This window comes from Myxocyprinus asiaticus, chromosome 8 (genome assembly GCF_019703515.2).
Source record: "Myxocyprinus asiaticus isolate MX2 ecotype Aquarium Trade chromosome 8, UBuf_Myxa_2, whole genome shotgun sequence".
Taxonomy (NCBI): domain Eukaryota; kingdom Metazoa; phylum Chordata; class Actinopteri; order Cypriniformes; family Catostomidae; genus Myxocyprinus; species Myxocyprinus asiaticus.
The window spans coordinates 45,590,834-45,613,959 of NC_059351.1; the positions used below are offsets into that span (position 1 = coordinate 45,590,834).

The 23,126-nt window shown below is 40.1% G+C and overlaps 1 protein-coding gene across 2 annotated transcripts; it reads right to left on the minus strand.

Annotated features, from left to right (window-relative positions):
* Positions 1–11,376: 11,376 nt before the first annotated feature.
* Positions 11,377–22,746, minus strand: LOC127445312 (gap junction alpha-5 protein-like). 2 transcript variants are annotated; one of them, XM_051705304.1, is made up of 2 exons: positions 21,732–22,743; positions 11,377–14,293 (listed from the first exon to the last, which is right to left on the minus strand). In XM_051705304.1, the coding sequence occupies exon 2, from the start codon at positions 14,263–14,265 to the stop codon at positions 13,132–13,134; it is 1,134 nt and encodes a 377-aa protein (XP_051561264.1). In that variant the 5' UTR covers positions 14,266–14,293; positions 21,732–22,743; the 3' UTR covers positions 11,377–13,131. The 2 variants fall into 2 exon arrangements, 1 of the variants encoding a protein (XP_051561264.1); XR_007897960.1 differs by lacking the exon at positions 11,377–14,293 and adding an exon at positions 18,697–19,985 and having other exon boundaries at positions 21,732–22,746.
* Positions 22,747–23,126: the final 380 nt, after the last annotated feature.

A 23,126-nucleotide genomic window follows, 5' to 3' on the forward strand; every position in this document is an offset into this window, starting at 1 on the left:
GATTATTAAAACAAAAACAGAAAAATGCTAATAGATTGTCCTCTTGCCCTGCCCCTCCTGTGTTGATGCTCGTCATGTGTAACTCCATTGAATTTGGTACTGAACCACTTCCTAAGGCTGGGCTGTGGTGTTGGACGACAAATAAAATATATTGTTTGGTATAAAGCGTCTCAATTCCTACGTGTATCTTATGGGTATTAATGGTCTTCCTCTGCCCTCTAGTGGCAGTGTAGGTGCTTTACTGTTCATTAATGCTAGAGGAAGCTTTCCTGTTACGATTAAATATATCTGATGACCTCAGTTTCTGTCTACTTGTAGCCCACAAGACAAATGAAAATGCCCCTTCCATGACTGTTTTTAGTTCTTTAGGTAGTATTTCCTGTAGGATTGGTTGGTGTATAACATTTAATCAAGAGTTACGGGTGGTGTAGTGTGGTGTTAAAGATCTAGACTGATAATTGAGGGATAACACTTTCCAAAAAGGTTGTGAACATTAACATTAGTTAAGGCATTAGGTATCATGTACTACCATTAACACATATCCTGAAGTGCTGAAAGTTAAATTCCCACAAGAGGCAATCATCATTGGGCCGTTTGAGCAATACCCTCAACTTCAGGTGGTTTCAGGGGAATTATTATTTTTAGCTTTGGATAAAAGTGTTAGGTATGACAAATTAGTGATGAAACAAGGGTGTCTTATCGACAGGCCAGAAGGAATCTGCTGAATGGGGATCCCAATTCAATGGGATAAATTTAAACATTCGAAAATGAGTGAAATGGCACTGTTCTACACTGTTTTTGATAACTGAAATCATAATCAAATTAGCACATCTAAGAGGTTAAATTTAACATGCATGTGGACAGCAGATGTCTAGAACTTTCTGAACATTACCTCTTCCAGTTCTGCTGATATAGATTCCATGGGCCTGCTTGTGGATAGGGCAGGATTACTGGGTAGATTGTGGTGTTCTATCAAGTTTCCCAATACATATGGATGCATTGGGCTGTCAATAGAAGTAAGCTGTAAACTGAATTCTGAAACCAACATCTCAGTATAAGCTATTTTATGGATTCTTAATGAATTCATAATGACAATATTGCAAGAGAAAGCAAATACACTGCCTGGTCAAAAAAAGTTGCCATTTGGATTTAAATAAACAGATACTTAGCCTTTGATTGGATCATTATTACAGTGATAAATATGTTTAAGCTGGCAACAATTCTTTTAACCCTAACTGATGCAGAGCTGATGTAGCTTCTCATTTCTTCAACAACCATGTCAGAAGACGTATCCCGTGGTCATGGTATAGATGTTACTGTGTTTCAGAAGGGGCAAATTATTGGCCTGCATCAAGCAAAGAAAACAAAAGGAGATTGCTGAAAGCACTGGAATTGAGTTGAGGTCTGTCCAATGCATTATTAAAACCTGGATGGATAGTGGTGAACCGTCAGCTTCGTGGAAGAAATGTGGTCGGGAAAAATTCTTGAATGATCGTTATCAGAGATCACAAACGCTTGAAGTCACATCGTAAAAAAATCAACAGTAGAACTCACGGCTATGTTTAATAGTGAAAATAAGAGCATTTCCTCATGCACAATACGACGAGAATTTACGGGATTGGGACTAAACAGCTGCGTGGCCACAAGAAAGCCACTTGTTAGTGAGGCTAATTGGGAAAAAAACGACTTCAGTTTGCTAGGGAGCATAAAGATTGGACTGTGGAGCAATGGAAAAAGGTCATGTGGTCTCATGAGTCCAGATTTAATCTATTCCAAAGCGATGGGCACGTCAGGGTAAGAAGGGAAGCGCATGAAGCGATGCACCCAGTTTAACTCTCGCATCATCAAAATAAGATCTCGGCCAAAAATGAATGCAAAAAATTTTGTGACGTTGCATAAGGTTGTCGAAACAATGCCACAATTAATGTGTGCGGTAATCAAAGCTAAAGGCATTCCAATGAAACATTAGAGTATGCAACTTTTTTTTTTTTTTTTTTGGCCAGGCAGTGTATGTCATCAATTAGTGTGCCACAAAATCTTTGATTCCATTTTTTATCTGTATATGAAGGAAGTTAATACTTGGTTGTGAGCCACACTATGCCTTGGATTTGTCCTGGAAGCTGCCCAGTCCTATTCCATCCTTTGCCATTCTTCCCAAGTTTCATCCAAAAAAATTTTGCTAGTGAGCTGTAATGATCCAGCATTTCATACAGACTGATGGTGGAGAGCGTGCTGTACTGCGGCTAATTTTAGCAGAGTTAGACTAGCTCACTTGTTTGGGCCCTCTTTATCTATAAGCAAAATGTTTAAAGCACCTCTGTGTCAGAATGACAACACATGACCTGTTAGCATTCAAAGAGCATTCTGATGCATGCAATTCTTGTTTTTTACTGAATAGTGGAGGGTGATTGCGCTATCTAGTGGTGGTAGTGGCATCACGTGCAATTTCAGATTTAACTTAACAGATTTTTTTATTTGTATTTGTACTAGTGATGCTTTAAAGATTTGTTTCAATATAACTTAAATTTAAAGAGGAACAAATTGTTGTTTTGTTGGAGAAATTACCCGTGTGTTCTCTACCAATAATCTTGGAAAACCTTTAATAAAATTAATGTGCAGTTAGATTTTTCAATATTTACCTTTACTACAATTCACATAAATAACGTGTAAAAAATAATTTACACGTTAAGTCATAGAATGAAGATGGTTTATATTAGGTTTCTACAAATATTGGATGTTACACCATGAATGCAAAGAAACATAATCCTTCACGTTGCACAAAAAAATAAAAATAAAAAATAACAGGAAATGCAAGTGTACTCTGTACTCCAGCAACTGAAAAAGGACACCTTATTGCAATGTTCATATATCATTAAATAGCACAACCTGTTTGAACTGTTCAAATAATAAGAAAAGTTTCTTGAGTACTTAGGACATTCGAATGATTTTCAAGGATTAGATGACCCAGTAGACTGAAGTACTGAATACTGAAAATAAGGCTTTGTAATCATGGGCAAATAAATCATTTATAATAAATAAAAATATATAATAGGTATTTCAGGGAAGCATCAATTTCTTTTAAAAACAAAAATGTCTGAATTGTAGTGTGTCCAAATATATAAAGTCTACGTCACACACACACATCTCTCTCTCTCACTCTCTCTCTCTCTCTCTCTCTCTCTCTCTATATATACAGGGTTGGGAGGGTTACTTTTGAAATGTGTTCCACTACAGATTACAGAATACATGCTGTCAAATGTAATTTGTAATGTATTCCATTAGATTACTCAAGGTCAGTAACATATTCTAAATATTTTTTCACTTGTTTTGACTATAAAAACTCCGGCAGTACAGTAAGACAAAATACACATGTTAAAAATACATTCTCTGAAAAACCTAAATATCTTAAGCAGTGTTGTTTCTAAAACAAGATTAATCTAACTGATCTTGTTTTAAGGAATTTTAGATATTTTTACAGAAAAACAATACAAAAATTATCAAGAATACGATTTTTGCCCTAATACCAAAGGTCTTACTAGAAAAAAATAAATTATGATCCAACATTAATTTTCTTGATAAAAAAATATGATTGTGCCTGGTAACATGCCATTTTATATGCACTAGAAATAGCATTTTAGCTTAGTGTAAAGCTGACAATTTACACAAGGTTTATTTCTATTTCTTCTGCTCCAAACTAAATTCTCTGTCTGCTCTGTAAGAAAGTGTTTCACCGCTGTTCAAATGCACTTTGGATCACATCATTTATATGGATAAATGTTTTCCATGTGAAAGGACTAAATATTAAATAAACAAATGACAGTAAAATGCAAAGTAATCACTTCAGTAATCAAAATACTTTTTGGATGTAACTGTATTCTAATTACAAATTATTTAAATTGTAACTGTAGTGGAATACAGTTACTTATATTTTGTATTTTAAATACGTAATCCCATTACATGTATTCTGTTACTCCCCAAAACTGTATATATATATATATATATATATATATATACAGGTGCATCTCAATAAATTAGAATGTCATGGAAAAGTTCATTTATTTCAGTAATTCAACTAAAATTGTGAAACTCGTGTATTAAATAAATTCAGTGCACACAGATTGAAGTAGTTTAAGTCTTTGGTTCTTTTAATTGTGATGATTTTAGCTCACATTTAACAAAAACCCACCAATTCACTATCTCAACAAATTAGAATGTTTTGACATGCCAATCAGCTAATCAACTCAAAACACCTGCAAAGTTTTCCTGAGCCTTCAAAATGGTCTCTCAGTTTGGTTCACTAGGCTACACAATCATGGGGAAGACTGCTGATCTGACAGTTGTCCAGAAGACAATCATTGACACCCTTCACAAGGAGGGTAAGCCACAAACATTCATTGCCAAAGAAGCTGGCTGTTCACAGAGTGCTGTATCCAAGCATGTTAACAGAAAGTTGAGTGGAAGGAAAAAATGTTGGAGAAAAAGATGCACAACCAACCAAGAGAACCGCAGCCTTATGATTGTCCAGCAAAATCGATTCAAGAATTTGGGTGAACTTCACAAGGAATGGACTGAGGCTGGGGTCAAGGCATCAAGAGCCACCACACACAGACATGTCAAGGAATTTGGCTACAGTTGTCGTATTCCTCTTGTTAAGCCACTCCTGAACCACAGACAACGTCAGAGGCGTCTTACCTGGGCTAAGGAGAAGAAGAACTGGACTGTTGCCCAGTGGTCCAAAGTCCTCTTTCAGATGAGAGCAAGTTTTGTATTTCATTTGGAAACCAAGGTCCTAGAGTCTGGAGGGAGGGTGGAGAAGCTCATAGCCCAAGTTGCTTGAAGTCCAGTGTTAAGTTTCCACAGTCTGTGATGATTTGGGGTGCAATGTCATCTGCTGGTGTTGGTCCATTGTGTTTTTTGAAAAGCAAAGTCACTGCACCCGTTTACCAAGAAATTTTGGAGCACTTCATGCTTCCTTCTGCTGACCAGCTTTTTAAAGATGCTGATTTCATTTTCTAGCAGGATTTGGCACCTGCCCACACTGCCAAAAGCACCAAAAGTTGGTTAAATGACCATGGTGTTGGTGTGCTTGACTGGCCAACAAACTCACCAGACCTGAACCCCATAGAGAATCTATGGGGTATTATCAAGAGGAAAATGAGAAACAAGAGACCAAAAAATGCAGATGAGCTGAAGGCCACTGTCAAAGAAACCTGGGCTTCCATACCACCTCAGCAGTGCCACAAACTGATCACCTCCATGCCACGCCGAATTGAGGCAGTAATTAAAGCAAAAGGAGCCCCTACCAAGTATTGAGTACATATACAGTAAATGAACATACTTTCCAGAAGGCCAACAATTCACTAAAAAATTTTTTTTTATTGGTCTTATAATGTATTCTAATTTTTTGAGATAGTGAATTGGTGGGTTTTTGTTAAATGTGAGCCAAAATCATCACAATTAAAAGAACCAAAGACTTAAACTACTTCAGTCTGTGTGCATTGAATTTATTTAATACACGAGTTTCACAATTTGAGTTGAATTACTGAAATAAATGAACTTTTCTACAACATTCTAATTTATTGAGATGCACCTGTATATATACACATATACACACTGCCGGCCAAAAGTTTGGAATACTGTACAGATTTTGCTGTTTTGAAAGGAAATTGATACTTTAATTCACCAAAGTGGCATTCAACTGATCACAAATTATAGTCAGGACATTACTGATGTAAAAAAAACAGCACCATCACTATTTGAAAAAAGTCATTTTTGATCAAATCTAGACAGGCCCCATTTCCAGTAGCCATCACTCCAATACCTTTTCCTTGAGTAATCATGCTAAATTGCTAATTTGGTACTAGAAAATCACTTGCCATTATATCAAACACAGTTGAAAGCTATTTGGTTCGTTAAATGAAGCTTAACATTGTCTTTGTGTTTGTTTTTGAGTTGCCACAGTATGCAATAGACTGGCATGTCTTAAGGTCAATATTAGGTCAAAAATGGCAAAAAAGAAACAGCTTTCTCTAGAACCTCATCAGTCAATCATTGTTTTGAGGAATGAAGGCTATACAATGCTTGATTTCATACAAAGGTGTACACTACAGGCTTCAAAGACAAAAGACAACTGGCTCTAACATGGATCCCGATCTTTCAGCTTCCCCGCCCTCACTACCCTCGATGGTGGGGCGGCCAAAGGCTATTCGGCAATCCCCCCAGTGGATAAAGGCGCTCGCGGTGCACCTATGCCCACAGAGCGCCGCCACCTGGTGCAGGCACCCAAAGCTCCTGTACAAGACCTGTAGGTTTATGTCGTCTCTGATGGCCAAGGCCTACGTTGCTGCTGGACGAGCCGCCTTTGCCCTGCACGCCATGGCTCTCCTGCAAGTCCACCAAGCCAAGGCGCTAAAGGAACTGCACGAGGGTTGTTCCACCCCGGGATTGATGCAGGAGCTGCGCTCGGTGACCGACCTTGGTCTCCAGCAACGAAGGTCACGCCGCGGTCTCTCAGGCGGGTGATGTCCACCTTGGTGGTCCAGGAGCGCCACATTTGGCTCAACCTGGTCGAGATGGGAGAGGACGACAAGGCACGGTTCCTTGCTTCCCCCATTTCCCAAGTTGGCCAGTCTGGCAACACCGAGGACTTTGCCCAGCAGTTCTCAGCAGTGAAGCAGCAGACGGAGGTTATCCGGCACATCCTGCCCCGGCGCGGCTCAAGATCCCACACCCCGTCTGTTCGTTGCCAAGGGCATTCCCCTGCGGTGACTGCACCGGCTCCACCGCAGCCCGACCCTGCGGCCCAGCCCCGGCGTGGAGCCCATCGCAGGAAGGCTTCGAAGCACCCCTGAGATGGGCGACCCAGGGATGACGAAACCCGCTGCTCTGGAACTGGTAAGCAGGCCACTCCATCCCCGGGTCGAGGGCCGGGAGGAGAATCTTTTGTTACCTTTGCATTTAATTGCGCTGCATGCCCAAGTCTCCCCACCCCTGAGCGCCCAGCTGTGGCACAAATCCGCCCCCGATGTGACAGTCCCCACGGGTCACGAGGACAGGCCTCTTCCTCCCCTGTCCCAGGCTGTTCCGGGGGTGGTTACAAGGAGCCAGGTAAGTACTTCAATGTCCCTGAACTCAGCACAGCCACGACACGGTGTGGCACCTCAGGCTCCGACCCGCTGCGAGGCCCCACCTGCCGGTACGTCTGATGAGATTGTACCTCCGGCCGAGACGAAGAAGGGGTTTTACAGCCCCTACTTCATTGTACTGAAAAAAGGCGGTGGGTTACGGCCAATCTTGGACCTGTGAGTACTGAACCGGGCTTTATACAGACTCCCATCCTAGATGCTGATGCAAAGACGCACTCTAGCAAGCGTTCGGCATCAAGATTGGTCCGCAGCGGTAGGCCTGAAGGACGCGTAAATCTGACACAGACCCTTCCTGCGGTTTGCATTCGAGGGTCGTGCGTATTAGTACAAGGTCCTCCCTTTCGGTCTGTCCTTGTTCCCTCGCATCTTCACGAAGGTCACAGAGGCAGGCCTTGCCCCGTTAAGGGAAGTGGGCAGTCGCATCCTCAACTATCCCGACATTTGGCTAATCCTAGCTCACTCTCGGGATGTGTTGTGTGCACACAGGGACATGGTGCTCTCACACCTCAGCCGACTAGGGCTTCGGGTCAACTGGGAAAAGAGCAAGCTCCTCCCAGTTCAAAGCATCTCTTTTCTCGGTTTGGAGTTGGACTCAGTCTCGTTGACGGCGCGCCTCAGGAACGAGCGTGCACAGTCAGTGCTGACCTGTTTGAAGGCATTCAAACAGAAAACAGCGGTTCCACTGAAATTTTTTCAGAGGCTCCTGGGGCATATGGCATCCTCAGCGGTGGCCACTCCGCTCGGGTTGATGCATATGAGACCGCTTCAGCACTGGCTTCAGACTCGAATCCCGAGATGGGCATGGCGCCACGGGACACATCGTGTGGCCATCATGCCGATCTGTCACCGTCTCTTCAGCCCATCACTTCAGGCACATCGTGGTCACGACAGATGCCTCCAAAACGTGCTGGGGTGCTGTTTGCAACGGGCACGCAGCCGCTGGCTTATGGACGGGCCCGCGGCTGTGTTGGCACATCAACTGCCTCGAGTTGCTGGCAATTCTGCTTGCCCTGCGGAGGTTCCGGCCGTTAATCCAGGGCAAGCACGTGTTAGTTCGGACAGACAACACAGCAACGGTAGCATATGTCAACCGTCAAGGCGGTCTGCGCTCCCGTTGTATGTCACAACTCGCCCGCCGTCTCCTCCACTGGAGTCAGCAGCACCTCAAGTCGCTGCGAGCCACTCACATCCCGGGTGACCCCAACACTGCAGCGGACTCGCTGTCACGGCAGGTTACCCTCAGGGGAGAGTGGAGACTCCACCCTCAGGTGGTCCAGCTGATCTGGAGTTGATTCGGACAGGCACAGGTAGACCTGTTCTCCTCCCAGGAATCCTCCCACTGCCCGCTCTGGTACGCCCTGACCGAGGCACCTCTCGGTATAGATGCGCTGGCACACAGCTGGCCACCTGGACTGCGCAAATATGCGTTTCCCCCAGCGAGCCTACTTGCACAGACCCTGTGCAAGGTCAGGGAGGATGAGGAGCAGGTCGTCCTGGTAGCACCCTACTGGCTCACCCAGATGTAGTTCTTGGACCTCACGCTCCTCGCGACAGTGCCCCCCCGGCAAATTCCCCTGAGGAAGGACCTTCTTTCTCAGGGACGGGGCACCATCTGGCACCCATGACCAGACCTTTGGAATCACCATGTCTGGCCCCTGGACGGGACGTGGAAGATCTAAGTGGTCTACCACCCACGGTGGTAGACACGATCACTCAGGCTAGGGCTCCCTCTAAGAGGCGTCTGTATGCCTTTAAGTGGCATCTGTTTGCTAAGTGGTGTTCTTCCCGACAGGAAGACCCCCAGAGATGCGCAGTCAGATCGGTGCTTTCCTTCCTGCAGGAGAGATGGGAAGGGCGGCTGTCCCCTTCCACCTTGAAGGTGTATGTAACCGCTATAGTGGCACACCATGACACAGTGGATGGTAAGTCCTTAGGGAAGCACGACCTGATCATCAGGTTCCTGAGAGGCACCAGGAGGCTGAAACCCTCCAGACCGTGCCTCATTCCCTCATGGGACCTTGGGAGGGACACCCCCCGACTAGACCTGGTGGGCCCAGTCGGATAATCCCCCTTTTTTTTAGGGAGTGGAAAAAAAGAAGGGGAAAAGAGACCATGACTGGGCTATCCTGCCAATCTTTTGGGTAGTCGACTTGTCCCAAAGGGCCATTAGACACTCATAACAGTGTTGAGGGAGGTTACGTGTCGGCCTGGTGTGCTGGCTACGAGGCACACAGTGGTCTGCCCATCACACACCACCAGTTCACGTAACACAGTTCAGCCAGTTGCGGCATTTTGTATAGGGACCCCTAGTGTCACTACATCGACACAACGTCGAGTGAGTGACAGATAGGGAACATCCTGGTTACTTGCGTAACCTCCGTTCCCTGATGGAGGGAATGAGACATTGTGTCCCTCCTACCACAACGCTGAACTAGCCACTGAAATGGCCGGGACCTTGTCTCGGCTCCTCAGCATAAAACCTGAATGAGTGGTTGCATACCAGCTCCTTTTATACCCGTATGTCCGGGGGAGTGGTATGCTTTTATCTAAGACCAGAGGTGTCTCGGGCTCCCAAGAGTGACCCCTAGTGTCACTACATCGACACAACGTCTCGTTCCCTTCATCAGGGAACGGAGGTTACGCAAGTAACCAAGACTTTTCATGTACAACAGTAAAGAGAAGACTTAGGGGTGCAGGCCTTAGGGGAAGAATTGCAAAGAAAAAGCCACTTTTGAAACAGAAAACAAAAAGAAAAGGTTAGAGTGGGCAAAGAAACACAGATAATTGGAAAAGAGTGTTATGGATCTTAATCCCATTGAGATTTTGTGGGATCAGCTAGACTGTAAGGTGTGTGAGAAGTTACGACAAGACAGCCACATCTATGGCAAGTGCTACAGGAACTGGTGAAATGTCTCCTCAGTATCTGGACAAACTGACAGCTTAAGGATCTGCAAAGCTGTCATTGCTTACACGTTGAGATTTTTTGATGAGAACTCTGAAATAGTTAAAAATAATTCAAATTATAATAGTAATTTTCACGTTATTACTGTCCTGACTAAATATTGTGATTAGTTGAATGCCACTTTGGTTAATAAAAGTACAAATTTCTTTCCATAAGAGCAAAATCTGTACATTATTACAAACTTTTGGCCGCCAGTGTGTGTCGCTTGTTACATAACCATATATATATATATATATATATATATATATATATATATATATATATATATATATATATATACAGGGTTGGGGAGTAACAGAATACATGTAATGGGATTACGTATTTAAAATACAAAATATTAGTAACTGTATTCCACTACAGTTACAATTTAAATCATTGGTAATTAGAATACAGTTACATTCAAAAAGTATTTTAATTACTGAAGAGATTACTTTGCATTTTATTGTCATTTGTTTCATTTAATATTTAGTCCTTTCAGATGGAAAACATTTATCCATATAAATTATGCCATTCAATGAGCATTTGAACAGCGGTGAAACACTTTTTTTATGATGTTTAACATCAGACGAGCAGACAGAGAAGTAAATTTGAAGTAAGTTTGGAGCAGAAGAAATATAAATAAACCGTGTGTAAATTGTCATGTGAACATGTATATCTTTATGCTAAGCTAAAATGCTCTTTCTAGCCATTTTAAATGCACTTTTTTACCAAGCACGTCATATTATTTATCAAGAAAATAAACCTTAGGTTATATTTTTGTTCTCTCTAGTAAGACCTTTTACATTAGGACAAAAATCTTATTCTTGATTAGAATCCTTAAAACATGATTACACTGCATAAGATATTTAGGTTTTTCAGAAAATGTATTTTGTGTTACTGTACTGGCAGATTTTTTTATAGTCAAAACAAGTGAAAAAATCTACCAGTGCTGAAGAAGTAATCCAAAGTATTTAGATTACATTACTGACCTTGAGTAATCTAATGGAATATGTTTCAAATTACATTTTACAGCATGTATTCTGTAATCTGTAATGGAATACATTTTAAAAGTAATCCTCCCAACCCTGTATATATATATATATTCATATTTATCAGTGGCGATTTCTCAGGGCCACCAAAGCCTTCTCTGCTCTCATAACATGCCTAATAAATAAATATTTTTTCATCCTTTCTTTCTCAATGACCTTTTTGCCTATGTATAACTCAGCAAAAAAAGAAACGTCCCTTTTTCAGGACACTGTATTTAAAAGATAACTGTAAAAATCCAAATAACTTTAAAGATCTTTATTGTAAAGGGTTTAAACAATGTTTTCCATGCTTGTTCAATGAACCATAAACAATTAATGAACATGCACCTGTGGAACGGTCATTAAGACACTAACAGCTTACAGACAGTAGGCAATTAAGGTCACAGTTATAAAAACTTAGGACACTAAAAAGACCTTTCTTCTGACTCTTAAAAACACCAAAAGAAAGATGCCCAGGGTCCCTGCTCATCTGCGTGAACGTGCCTTACGCATGCTGCATGGAGGCATGAGGACTGCAGATGTGGCCAGGGCAATAAACTGCAATGTCCATACTGTGAGACGGTTAAGACAGCGCTACAGGGAGAGAGGAAGGACAGCTGATCATCCTCACAGTGGTAGAACACTTGTAACAACACCTACACAGGATCGGTACATCTGAATATCACACCTGCGGGACAGGTACAGGATGGCAACAACAACTGCCCGAGTTACACCAGGAATGCACAATCCCTCCATCAGTGATCAGACTGTCCGCAATAGGCTGAGAGAGGCTGGACTGAGGGCTTGTAGGCCTGTTGTAAGGCAGGTCCTTACCAGACATCACCAGCAACAACGTCGCCTATGGGCACAAACCCACCTTTACTGGACCAGACAGGACTGGCAAAAAGTGCTCTTCACTGACAAGTCGTGGTTTTGTCTCACCAGGGGTGATAGTCGGACTCGTGTTTATCATCGAAGAAATGAGCATTACACTGAGGCCTGTACTCTGGAGTGGGATCGATTTGGATGGTCCATCATGGTCTGGGGCAGTGTGTCACAGCATCATCGGATTGAGCTTGATGTCATTGCAGGCAATCTCAACACTGGGAAGACATCCTCCTCCCTCAGGTGGTACCCTTCCTGCAGGCTCATCCTGACATGACCCTCCAGCATGACAATGCCACTAGCCATACTGCTCATTCTATGCGTGATTTCCTGCAAGACAGGACTGTCAGTGTTCTGCCATGGCCACCAAAGAGCCCGGATCTCAATCCCATTGAGCACGTCTGGGATCTGTTGGATCGGAGGGTGAGGGCTAGGGCCATTCCCCCCATAAATGTCCGGGTACTTGCAAGTACCTTGGTGGAAGAGTGAGGTAACATCTCACAGCAAGAACTGGCAAATCTGGTGCGGTCCATGAGGAGGAGATGCACTGCAGTACTTAATGCAGTTGGGGCCATGCCAGATACTGACTGTTACTTTTGATTTTGACCCCCCCTTTGTTCAGGGACACATTATTACATGTCTGTGAAACTTGTTCAGTTTATGTCTTAGTTGTTGAATCTTTTTATGTTCATACAAATATTTACACGTTAAGTTTGCTGAAAATAAAAGCAGTTGAAAGTGAGAGGATGTTTCTTATATATACTGAGTTTATATATATATTGCATCATTGGTTGTAAGCATTTCATCAGTGCATTATATTTTGACATATTTGTTGACTTAAAGTGAAATTAAAATCAACATGAAATACTGTTTGCAAACCATTTTACTTCCATGTAAAATAAAATGCACTGAAAAATTGACAATAAGACCATGAACGTGCATTAAGAAAGTTAATAGATTCAATTTTGATTTCATGGTGAACAACATTTTGTGAACTGCATTTCTCACATGATCCATTTGTGCAAATGTGTGAACAGATGTTCTGGATCAGTCTGATGAGTGCAACATTATTTGTACCAGGCTTATGCCTAGTCACACTACACATCCTTTGTCCAAATGTGACTGGTCAATGTTATACCGCAAGGTCATCTGGTCTCATGCGACTACTGTTCCCACTGCTCTTGCTAAACCTTCGCTTGTCCTCAACAAATTCACTGCTTAGCAATGACGGAGAGGCAAAAGATTTGAGCATCTCTGTTGCACCTTGTGAGAAGCTCAGCTTGAAGAAATCCACTCCTAGGAAGTCCTGACCATGGTGACGTTCGGTGACCATGTTCGCCGAATTTTGCTGGTGCGCCAGACAGTCATGAAAGGGCGGGAAACTTGGGTGTGTGAGAGAGTGTGCATGTGTATGTATAGAAGGGGAAGATGGTGGTGATGTCACCAAGCACTGGTTGAAGTCAGGTGGTGGAGTGCACGCCCGGTTTGGCGTAGATGGATTTGGTGAAACTGCAGCCACGGTGGAAGGCGTATTTTGTTGTTTGGAAGCCTTGTACCCTTGCAAACTCTTCTTACACTGCTTCCATGCCAAATGATATAGTTCTACGATACTGAGTAACAACGATACAGCTGCAACCACTAACATAAACACAATAAATACGTTCTTCTCTGTAGGTCGTGAGATATAGCAGTTCACCGGATGTGGACACGGAGCTGCCCTACACACGTAGAGTGCGTTAAGGAAGACTCCATAGATCAAGTACTGGACTACGATAAAGATCACCTCCATCACACTGCGAATGAGGATGCTAAGTACATATGTTTGTAACAGGGCACCCTTGAGTCGAACTTTCCCCCATCCGCCCTCATCCTCCTTCCCACAATCCTTCTCTTCTTCAGGGTACTTCTCTCCATCTATCTGAGCTCCCTCATCTTCCTGTTTTTTCCTTTTTTTCTCCTCCCTGCGGACGCTATGCATGGCGTGCCCCATGTAAATAAGAGAAGGTGTGGACACAAACACTATCTGAAGCACCCAGTATCGTATGTGCGCTATCGGAAAGGCTTGGTCATAACAAACGTTTTCACAACCAGGTTGCTCTGTGTCACAGGTGAAGTCCTCCTGTTCGTCACCCCAGGAGGACTCGGCGGCCGTGCCCAGGACCAGGATCCGGAAGATGAAGAGGATTGTGAGCCACACCTTTCCCACTGAGGTGGAATGTTCCTGGACTTCTTCTAGAAAGTTCCCCAGCAAGCTCCAGTCAGCCATGACAAGTCAGGAGGTTTAGTGAAGAGTCCTGTGGAAAAGAGAGGAAGTGTAAATGAACGTAAAGTAAAAAAGAAACTGTGAATGTTTACACTGCTTGTTACATCTGTTTACACCTGGTATTAAGATATGTTTCTGGTAATCCATTCACAAGTGCACAACACCAAATACAGATGTAGACAGGGTAGAATATCATGTTTGCATGCACGTCAGTATGCTGAAAACTACCGAAAATCAGTTTATTAAAAAAATCAGACAATGCAAGAAAACCGCTTTACAAGAGATTTGAAATAATCGGGTTATTCTCTGCTTCTGACATCTAAACGTGAACACCACACCTGAGTGCATTGGATAAGCTGGTAAGAATGCCAGCAAAGCTGTTTACATGCAGAGCAAAATCAGGGTAATGGGCAAAAATCTGTGTGCCAATTGGTTTATGATTAAACAGTTTAAGACCTTACCCGGCCTGTTAAAGGAAAACTGTTTAAGGTGTTTACATGACCTCACACATTTCTACTTATTAAGCATAATCGATGCATATAAACGCTCTCATAGTTTTGTAATCCGATTATTGTTATCCAATTATTAAACCACATTTGGTGGTAGTAGAAAATGGATGTGACAATATTGCATTTGTAGTGTAAATGCTAATTGATCATGGGATGAGATGACCAGCAGTATACTACACCCCTGTAACCCCTCTATTATCAGATACTTTCGGGTTTAGAATATATTAATCATGGGTGTCAAATATGCCTGCAGATTTGAATATTTCTACAACTGTATTGGTAACCATACATTTTGCATGATGCTGCATCCATGCCAATAGGTGTTTTATATAAAGTGTCGTATTGACCAGCAAAACATAATCGAAGAAAATACTTGGTATAAACTTTAAATGAGCACTATGTACTACAACAGGCCTACAGAATATATTTAAAGTATAGTGCAATAAAAATCATAACATTTCTGTTCAATATAGAGTTTACATTATCGTTGTTAATATTTAGTCTGATACCTTGATGCTGTTCCAACTTCTTCCTATAGAAGAATGTTTTTGAAATACATTATTTAAATTGAATGTGCAATTCTGCAGTCAGTATAGTGATATACTGTACTGCCTTGTGCCTTCTCATGCCATTCTAAAACAGGGGCAAAGATTGCAAACATGCAGAGACTGTATATTTAGGTTTTGTCTGTGTGTGTTTAGGGCTTCGACATAAACTTTTCCCACACAGTCAAGTGCTTGGAGTCTGGGAAAAAGAGACTAAGGAATTTAAGAAACCAGCAACTAAAAATAAACATAGAAGCAAATATTTACTGGCATTAATCTTTTCTGGGTATTGGAGTATTTCCTGTTATCTTTCTAAAGCAGACAACTGAGGAAATGTGTCAGATAAATTAATCGACAGATTAATCAATGAGATGTAAATTATTTCATCCATTTTATATTCAAATACAATTTATAATTTGGTTCAAATCAGGTTAATGTCTGGTCAAGGACAACACTGCACTTTTTTTTCAAGGTATAGATAGAAATAAGATGCAGAGCTTTACAGTAAGTTAGCCATTTGTCGGTAGATTTCTATATGACAGAAAGTTAAATGTCATTTAATGTGTATAATTATATCTCTATGTCATTTTCACAGCCCTCCAGGGAGTTTATGGGAACAGGGAGGCTGCAATACTCTCAGTGCTTTACCATGAGAACTTGGGTAAGACTGTGTGCAGTTTCTCTGGGGAAAGCACTGAACAAATGTGGATGTAAATTTAACTGCAGAATCACTCTGTGTAAACATTCCCTATTAGGAGCCACCCTTTTTATGTCAGAAGCTTATCAGGTCAGACCTTGATGCCCCACCACTATTATTTTAAGAATATGTTTCAGCAATGGGAGAGATTTTAAATTTTTTATCAATAGACAGTCTGGTTCCAGAAAATCCCATACATTTTTTTCTATAGACAAACTGATTTTCAATGATAACTTACTGTATAAACGTTTTAAAGTTTAAGACCTACCATGAGCTCTGAGGTTGTTCATCGATGGTATATGCTTCCGCCGAAGCCATCAGTCTGCGTTATTTCAACTTCATTGTTTAAAAGTCGTGTTTGATAGATTCCTGGTGAACAACTACATTAACCAGGGTCCAGCTGTGAAAGCTTCACCAATCAGAGAACTGTGGCCAACAAAGCCCATGAAACGAGCCCAGGAGCGACTGCCCACTCTCATGACGCACTGTGAATGTTGCAATCAAATACTTATAATAAACAAACTAAAATTAATAGTTTAATATATTCCCATAATTATTTTTTATTCGATTACATAATTCACAATGCTTCATGGGATTGTAGTTCGTGTCCTTGTGAAAGACGGTAAGTACACAGTCTACCTTTGTCTTCTTGTCCAATTTTCAAATACGCTTTTGCCTCAAAATGAAGTTTGTAATGTTGTGCTTCACTTTGGAGCTGATTGGTTTGGTTCATGGCTTACAACTCTTTTATGAAGGATTTAATGAAAAGTCTGCAAAAAATTTACTGGAAAAATACTTCCAGAACCCAGACGCTAAAAAAAAAAAAAGTGGGTGGGCACTGTTGCGCTCTATTGGCTTCTTAGTAGCTGAAAATAAATGAAAAGGACTTACTTGCTTTACGCTAGGTTTGGTTTGATTTAGTAGTTTAGTTAGTAAATTTGGATTGACTTTGTCATAATTATGTAAAATTTGAATATATAATTTGTTTGACCTTTTATAACATTCCCAACACATTACTAAGAAAGGCAATGTGACATCAATTGTGGGAACCAGGTTGAATGTGATTGGGCACCCACCCACCTGGAGTCTGTATACAAGTGAGGAAACTGTATACTTTGAGGAAACAATCCCAAACAATATGATTTCCCTCTTACAAGCCACTTGAAAAGGAAACAGGCTGGGTTCAAGGCATTGAGGCCAAAGAGGTTAATGTCAACACTTAAAAGCCAAATCAGTCTTCAGCTAGGTGGTGGATTCAAGATCATTCTGTTTTAAAACTGGAACCATCTGAACTGTGCATATGGTTGTAAAATCTGCAACTTAATCTTCTTGAATTAGTATAGTTTGAATGCTAGAGTAGAAGATCAGAAAGTGTTGTAAGTAACATGGTGAGTTGCAACACCATCAGTTTAACCAATAATGAATTAGCTACAGGGGTGAAATCACTATTGTAGATGGCCACCCACCTTCTTAAAGGGATAGTTCACCCAAAAATGAAAATTCTCTCATCATTTACTAACCCTCGTGCCATCCCAGATGTGTATGACTTTCTTTCTTCTGCTGAACACAAATGAAGATTTTTAGAAGAATATTTCAGCTCTGTAGGTCCTCACAATACAAGTGAATGGGTACCAAATTTTTAAAACTCCAAAAAGCACATCAAGGCAGCATAAAATTAATCCATAAGACTCCAGTTGTTTATTCCATGTCTTCAGAAGCGATATGATAAGTGTGGGTGAGAAACAGATCAATATTTATGTCCTTTTTTACTATAAATTCTCCTCCCTGCCCAGTAAGTAGCAATATGTTTGAAGAATATGAATCGACAAAAACAAATGGAGTACATGGTGGTAGTTAAAGTGGAGATTGATAGTAAAATGGACATAAATATTCTCACCTACACCTATCACATCGCATCTGATGACATTGAATTAACCACTGGAGTCGTATGGATTACTTTTACGATGGATTTATGTGCTTTTTCGAGCTTTAAAATTTTGGTACCCATTAACTTGCATTGTATGGATCTCCAGATGGATCTTAACTTGCATTGTATGGATCTCTCTTTTTGGGTGAACTTTTCCTTTAAGGTGACATTAAGTTGTAAGTCTCTGTTTAAAAATATAAAGGACTTACAGGACAAAAATAAATAAAAATAAATAAAATAAATAAATAAATAAAAACTATTTTTAGAGGATTAAAAATGTGCAGAAATTAATAAAGAAATAAACGAGAAAGAAAAAAATTAACAAAATACTTAAAGAAATTAACAAAAAAATATACACGATATAATACATAAATAAATGGTAAGAAAAATACAAAAATGTTAAGGAAATATAAAATTCATCGAGTTTAAATTCTGTATTTCTCTTTTTATTCCTTTAATTATTTTTGTATTTATTTAGATATTTATTTATTCTTTAGTGTATTAATTAAATTATTTATGTACTGATTCCTGTACTTGGGGTAAGAAAGTAGAATTTCACATCTGGTTTAAACTGTAATTTTATTGCCATCATGTTAATGGAGATGGTTCTATTGTTTATTTTGATATAAAAATTCAAACAAGCTTTTCGCTCATGTTAAAAAAGGAAAATATCATACCCGAACAGACGTGGAAGCTTGTAACACTTTTTTTGAATGAGTAGATTTGATTATCACCATACATTCATCATGCACAAAATTAAAAACATCAAAATCATTTTTATTAGTGTTAGGGGGGTAAGTTGTAACAACAGCACTCTTTATATTTGAGACTAATTTACACAGTTTAGAGATAAGTAGTAGAATTCTAAACTACTTTAATTTGTAGCAGATAAATATGGAAGAAAAATATTACATCAACATTTGAGGCACATATGTAAAAATACAAGAACATTGAAACATACAGTAACTTATTACAATAATCCCAAACTAATTACTGTACTGTATGTGAACGTTTCTCAGTGCTTTTTCTGTGTCAGAGAAACTTTGTGGAGGAAAGGGGTGACACCCACTCCCTTCTCCTTTACTTGTTTACCCGAGGAAAGGAGAACAATGCAGGAGTTTTTTTTTTCTTTCTTTCTTTCTTTTTTTTTTTTTTTTACAGCAGGGGCATCTGGAGATAGGGCCTTTTACGTTCCCCCCGGGACGTTTAAGAGAAAGATTTGTAGATTTGCAGTGTTTTGTAAATTAGTAAACCAGGCCATATACAGTATAGTTCAACTTTATCTGATTAACTAACAGCAGTTACAACAAGGGTAAGATTTATTGTATTCAGATTTACAGTCATATATTCAGATTATAACTATATTCTGATTTATAACTATATATTTCAATTTATAACTATATTCCAATTTACAGCTATTTATTCAGATTTATAACTATTTACTAAGATTTACAATTATATATCCATATTTACAACAATTTGGATTAACAATTATATATTCAGATTTATAATATATTTGGATTTACAATTTTAGATTCAGATTTGCAACATGCAATTATATATTCAGGGTTTATAAATATATATTGAGAATTTATATATTTATTTCCTGTTTGCCCCCCATAGTGTACACACAAACTATTGAAAAACAATTTAAGAATTTAGAAATTGGATATTTCATAATGATATGTTATGAGCTATTTAAACACAAGGCAATAATTTACATAATAATAATCTAATATATACAAAATCACCATTTATAGAGGACTTTCTATTAGGAAGTGGCTGTCCATAACCCCTAAATTTCAGCGTTGTTTTTTAAAACATCTTTACAATTTCCTTTAAAGTGAAAGGAAAAATTTTGTATTCTATTGAGGGTTTAATTTTTGATTAATTAAACTTTATTTAGAAATGCAGAAACACAAAAGCGTTTTTGTCCATTGGCTGAGCCTCATTTTTGACCATGTGAGACTGCATCCCTGTCCATTAAGGCCTTATGGTGAGTAGCTGGATCCCATCATTTTGAAGTAAATGGCTGTGAAAATCTTCTAGAAAAATTCATAAAAATATTCTTTAGAGGGGGGATGGAAATAAATTCTTAATAGATAAAAATAATCATTTGTATTACAGTGTATTTCTGTGGTAAGGTAGTGACAACATTTTGGAAGAGGGAAAACATTATAAAAAAAAGTCTGAAAATACAATATGAAATCTGACTAATTTTACTAGATATTTGTAACTAAGATATGATACAATACACTATATATACACTACATATACATTATATATATATATATATATATATATATATATATATATATATATATATATACACACACACACCGATCAGCCACAACATTAAAAACCTCCTGCCTAATATTGTGTAGGTCCCCCTCCTGCCGCCAAAACAGCGCCAACCCACATCTTAGAATAGCATTCTGAGATGCTATTCTTAACACAATTGTACAGAGCGGTTATCTGAGTTACCATAGACTTTGTCAGTTCGAACCAGTCTGGCCATTCTCTGTTGACCTCTCTCATCATCAAGGCATTTCAATCCACAGAACTGCCGCTCACTGGATGTTTTTGGCACCATTCTGAGTAAATTGTTGAGACTGTTGTGCATGAAAATCCCAAGAGATCAGCAGTTCCAGAAATACTCAAACCAGCCAATCTGGAACCAACAATGATCCATGAGATTATCTAATCAGCCAATCATGTGGCAGCAGTGCATAAAATCACACATATACGGATCAGGAGCTTCAGTTAATGTTCACATCAACCATCAGAATGGGGTAAAAATGTGATCTTAGTGAACTGGATTGTGGCATGAGCCAGACGGGCTGGTTTGAGTTTTCTTGTAACTGCTGATCTCCTGGGATTTTCACACACAATAGTCTCTAGAATTTACTCAGAATGGTGCCAAAAACATCCAGTAAGCGGCAGTTCTGTGGATTGAAATGCCTTGTTGATGAGAGAGGTCAACAGAAAATGGCCAGACTGGTTTGAACTGGCGAAGTCTACAGTAACTCAGATAACCGCTCTGTACAATTGTGGTGAGAAGAATAGCATCTCAGGATGCTATTCTGAGATGCAGGTTGGCATATGTTTTGGTGGCATGAGGGGGACCTACACAATATTAGGCAGGTGGTTTTAATGTTGTGGCTGATCGGTGTGTGTGTGTGTGTATATATATATATATATATATATATATATATATATATATATATATATATATACACATACACACTCACACACACACACACACACACACACATACATATACATATATACATAAGCAAGAGGTAAGGTGAGTTATTTCACAGCTTTAGTAGTGTAGTAGTAATCCGAGAAATCACGGAGTACGGATTAATGAAAATACTGACTAACTGGCGATGCAGGTCACCTCAGCTGACTCATTTACACACAAAAATGGTCTTTTGCTGCCACCTGCTGGCTAAAATCTTTGATGTCACAAAAATAAATGTGAAGAGATACATCAAGTGGAGTGATACAAACAGTGAAGCATCCAAGTGCTCATGGGCCAGAACTAACTGTTATGTGTGTGTGTGTATATATCACTTTTGTTAAGCACTGTCATATTTCTGCAAAAATTCTGTACAGAACTGTATTAATTTTGTCTCGACAACTTTTATACTTATTATAATATATATATTTTATACATCGACCGAGTACAGTGACTCATTTTCAATTTCATATTTGAGCAGGTTTGATGTATATAGAATTGAATATATATCTATATAACCCTCCATGTTCTTTATGTATTCCCATACCTTTAACAGAAGTGGACCAAAAGGTGTCTCTTAAAGATCCGACAGGTGTTTGTTTGTCTCTCTGCAGACTGATGGGTAAAGAACTGCCTGTTTAGGGACGATGCTTGACAGAATCTTCTAAGACTGGGTATTGATGCTCTATACTTTTACATGAGCTGAGAACCCCTCTTGTCTCTTCTGCTTGTAAAAATATGGGATTACTTGCCAGAAATATTTGCTGGGCTGACAGCCACAGTACCTCAGAATCCTCTCAGCTTTAGCAGAAGCTGTTTCACTTTGATATCACTGTTCGTTCTATCTGTATGTTATCTGTGATTACTGCCTAAGGGTTGAGTGTCTCTCAAAGCCTAGGGCTGTGAACTAAAGATCCTTTTTGAATGATCTAGTGTAGAGCCAGCCTGTTTGATGCCTCCTCAGTGGTAGGGATGTTTCAAGAGTTGACGCAGGTATGTTGACACCTCAGCAGGATCAAGGTGATGAAACTATATTCTTCTAGACGTATCTTCTTGACGGTAGAGTTGTGGATGCAAGGCCGTTTGCAGACAGATTGCCGCTTGTTCTCATCTTGTCAGTGAAGGAGAGGCTCTTGACTGATGGTTACAATGGACTCATTACTCTGATTGAAGAAGAGAAAATGTCTCTGTCATGAACTTGAGGATGGATGACTCGATGTGGTTGGTGTCATACTGATCAAGAAAGGTAGCCTGTCAGAAGGTCTTTGTAGATAGTCACCACTGCGGTTGCCACACAAGAAAGACTCTTTCTGATATTAGAGTTAAAAGTAGACAAATCAATTCAATTCTTTCTTAGAAGGCTCCTTGTCGTCTTCGGTGCCTGAGTAGGGACACTGTTATTTCCAAGGGACAACAGATTGCAGACGCGCTGATAATCAGGAACAGCTGCTTGCAGGCTGGCCACAGTCTTGGAAGTGCCCTTACACTTTAAGGACATACCAAGAAATACCAACAGAGCTATGCCTCCCTCATTCTCCTTCTCTGCCCTCCTTCTTACCCTCCCTCCGTCTCCCCTTCCCTCTCCACCTCCTTCTACTCCCCTACTCACAATGCCTGCCTGCCACTCTATTTTAGTTGGAGTATCTAATCATCAGGAAGGAAAGTAAGATTGTATTGAGAAACAATGGGAAAATCGACTCGTGGTCTCCTGGTAATTATTTTGAATGCTAAATGTTTCAAACTGCTCTCTGAGTGATCAGCCTGTCTGATATGACTGTGTTGTTGAACAGTTGGTGACAATATTTGATTTAAAAGAAACTAAGATGATGCAGAGATAACACTAAAGCTCTGATCCAAAGCCTAGTTAGCTACCTACCTAGTATTTTAAGGCATCATAAGAACACTCCAAAAAGTAAGCAACTTATGCTGCTTTTTGAGGTAC

Excerpts from the sequence above, each read along its gene's own strand:
- LOC127445312 (XM_051705304.1), bottom strand. The coding sequence starts at position 14,265 with ATGGCTGACTGGAGCTTGCTGGGGAACTTTCTAGAAGAAGTCCAGGAA.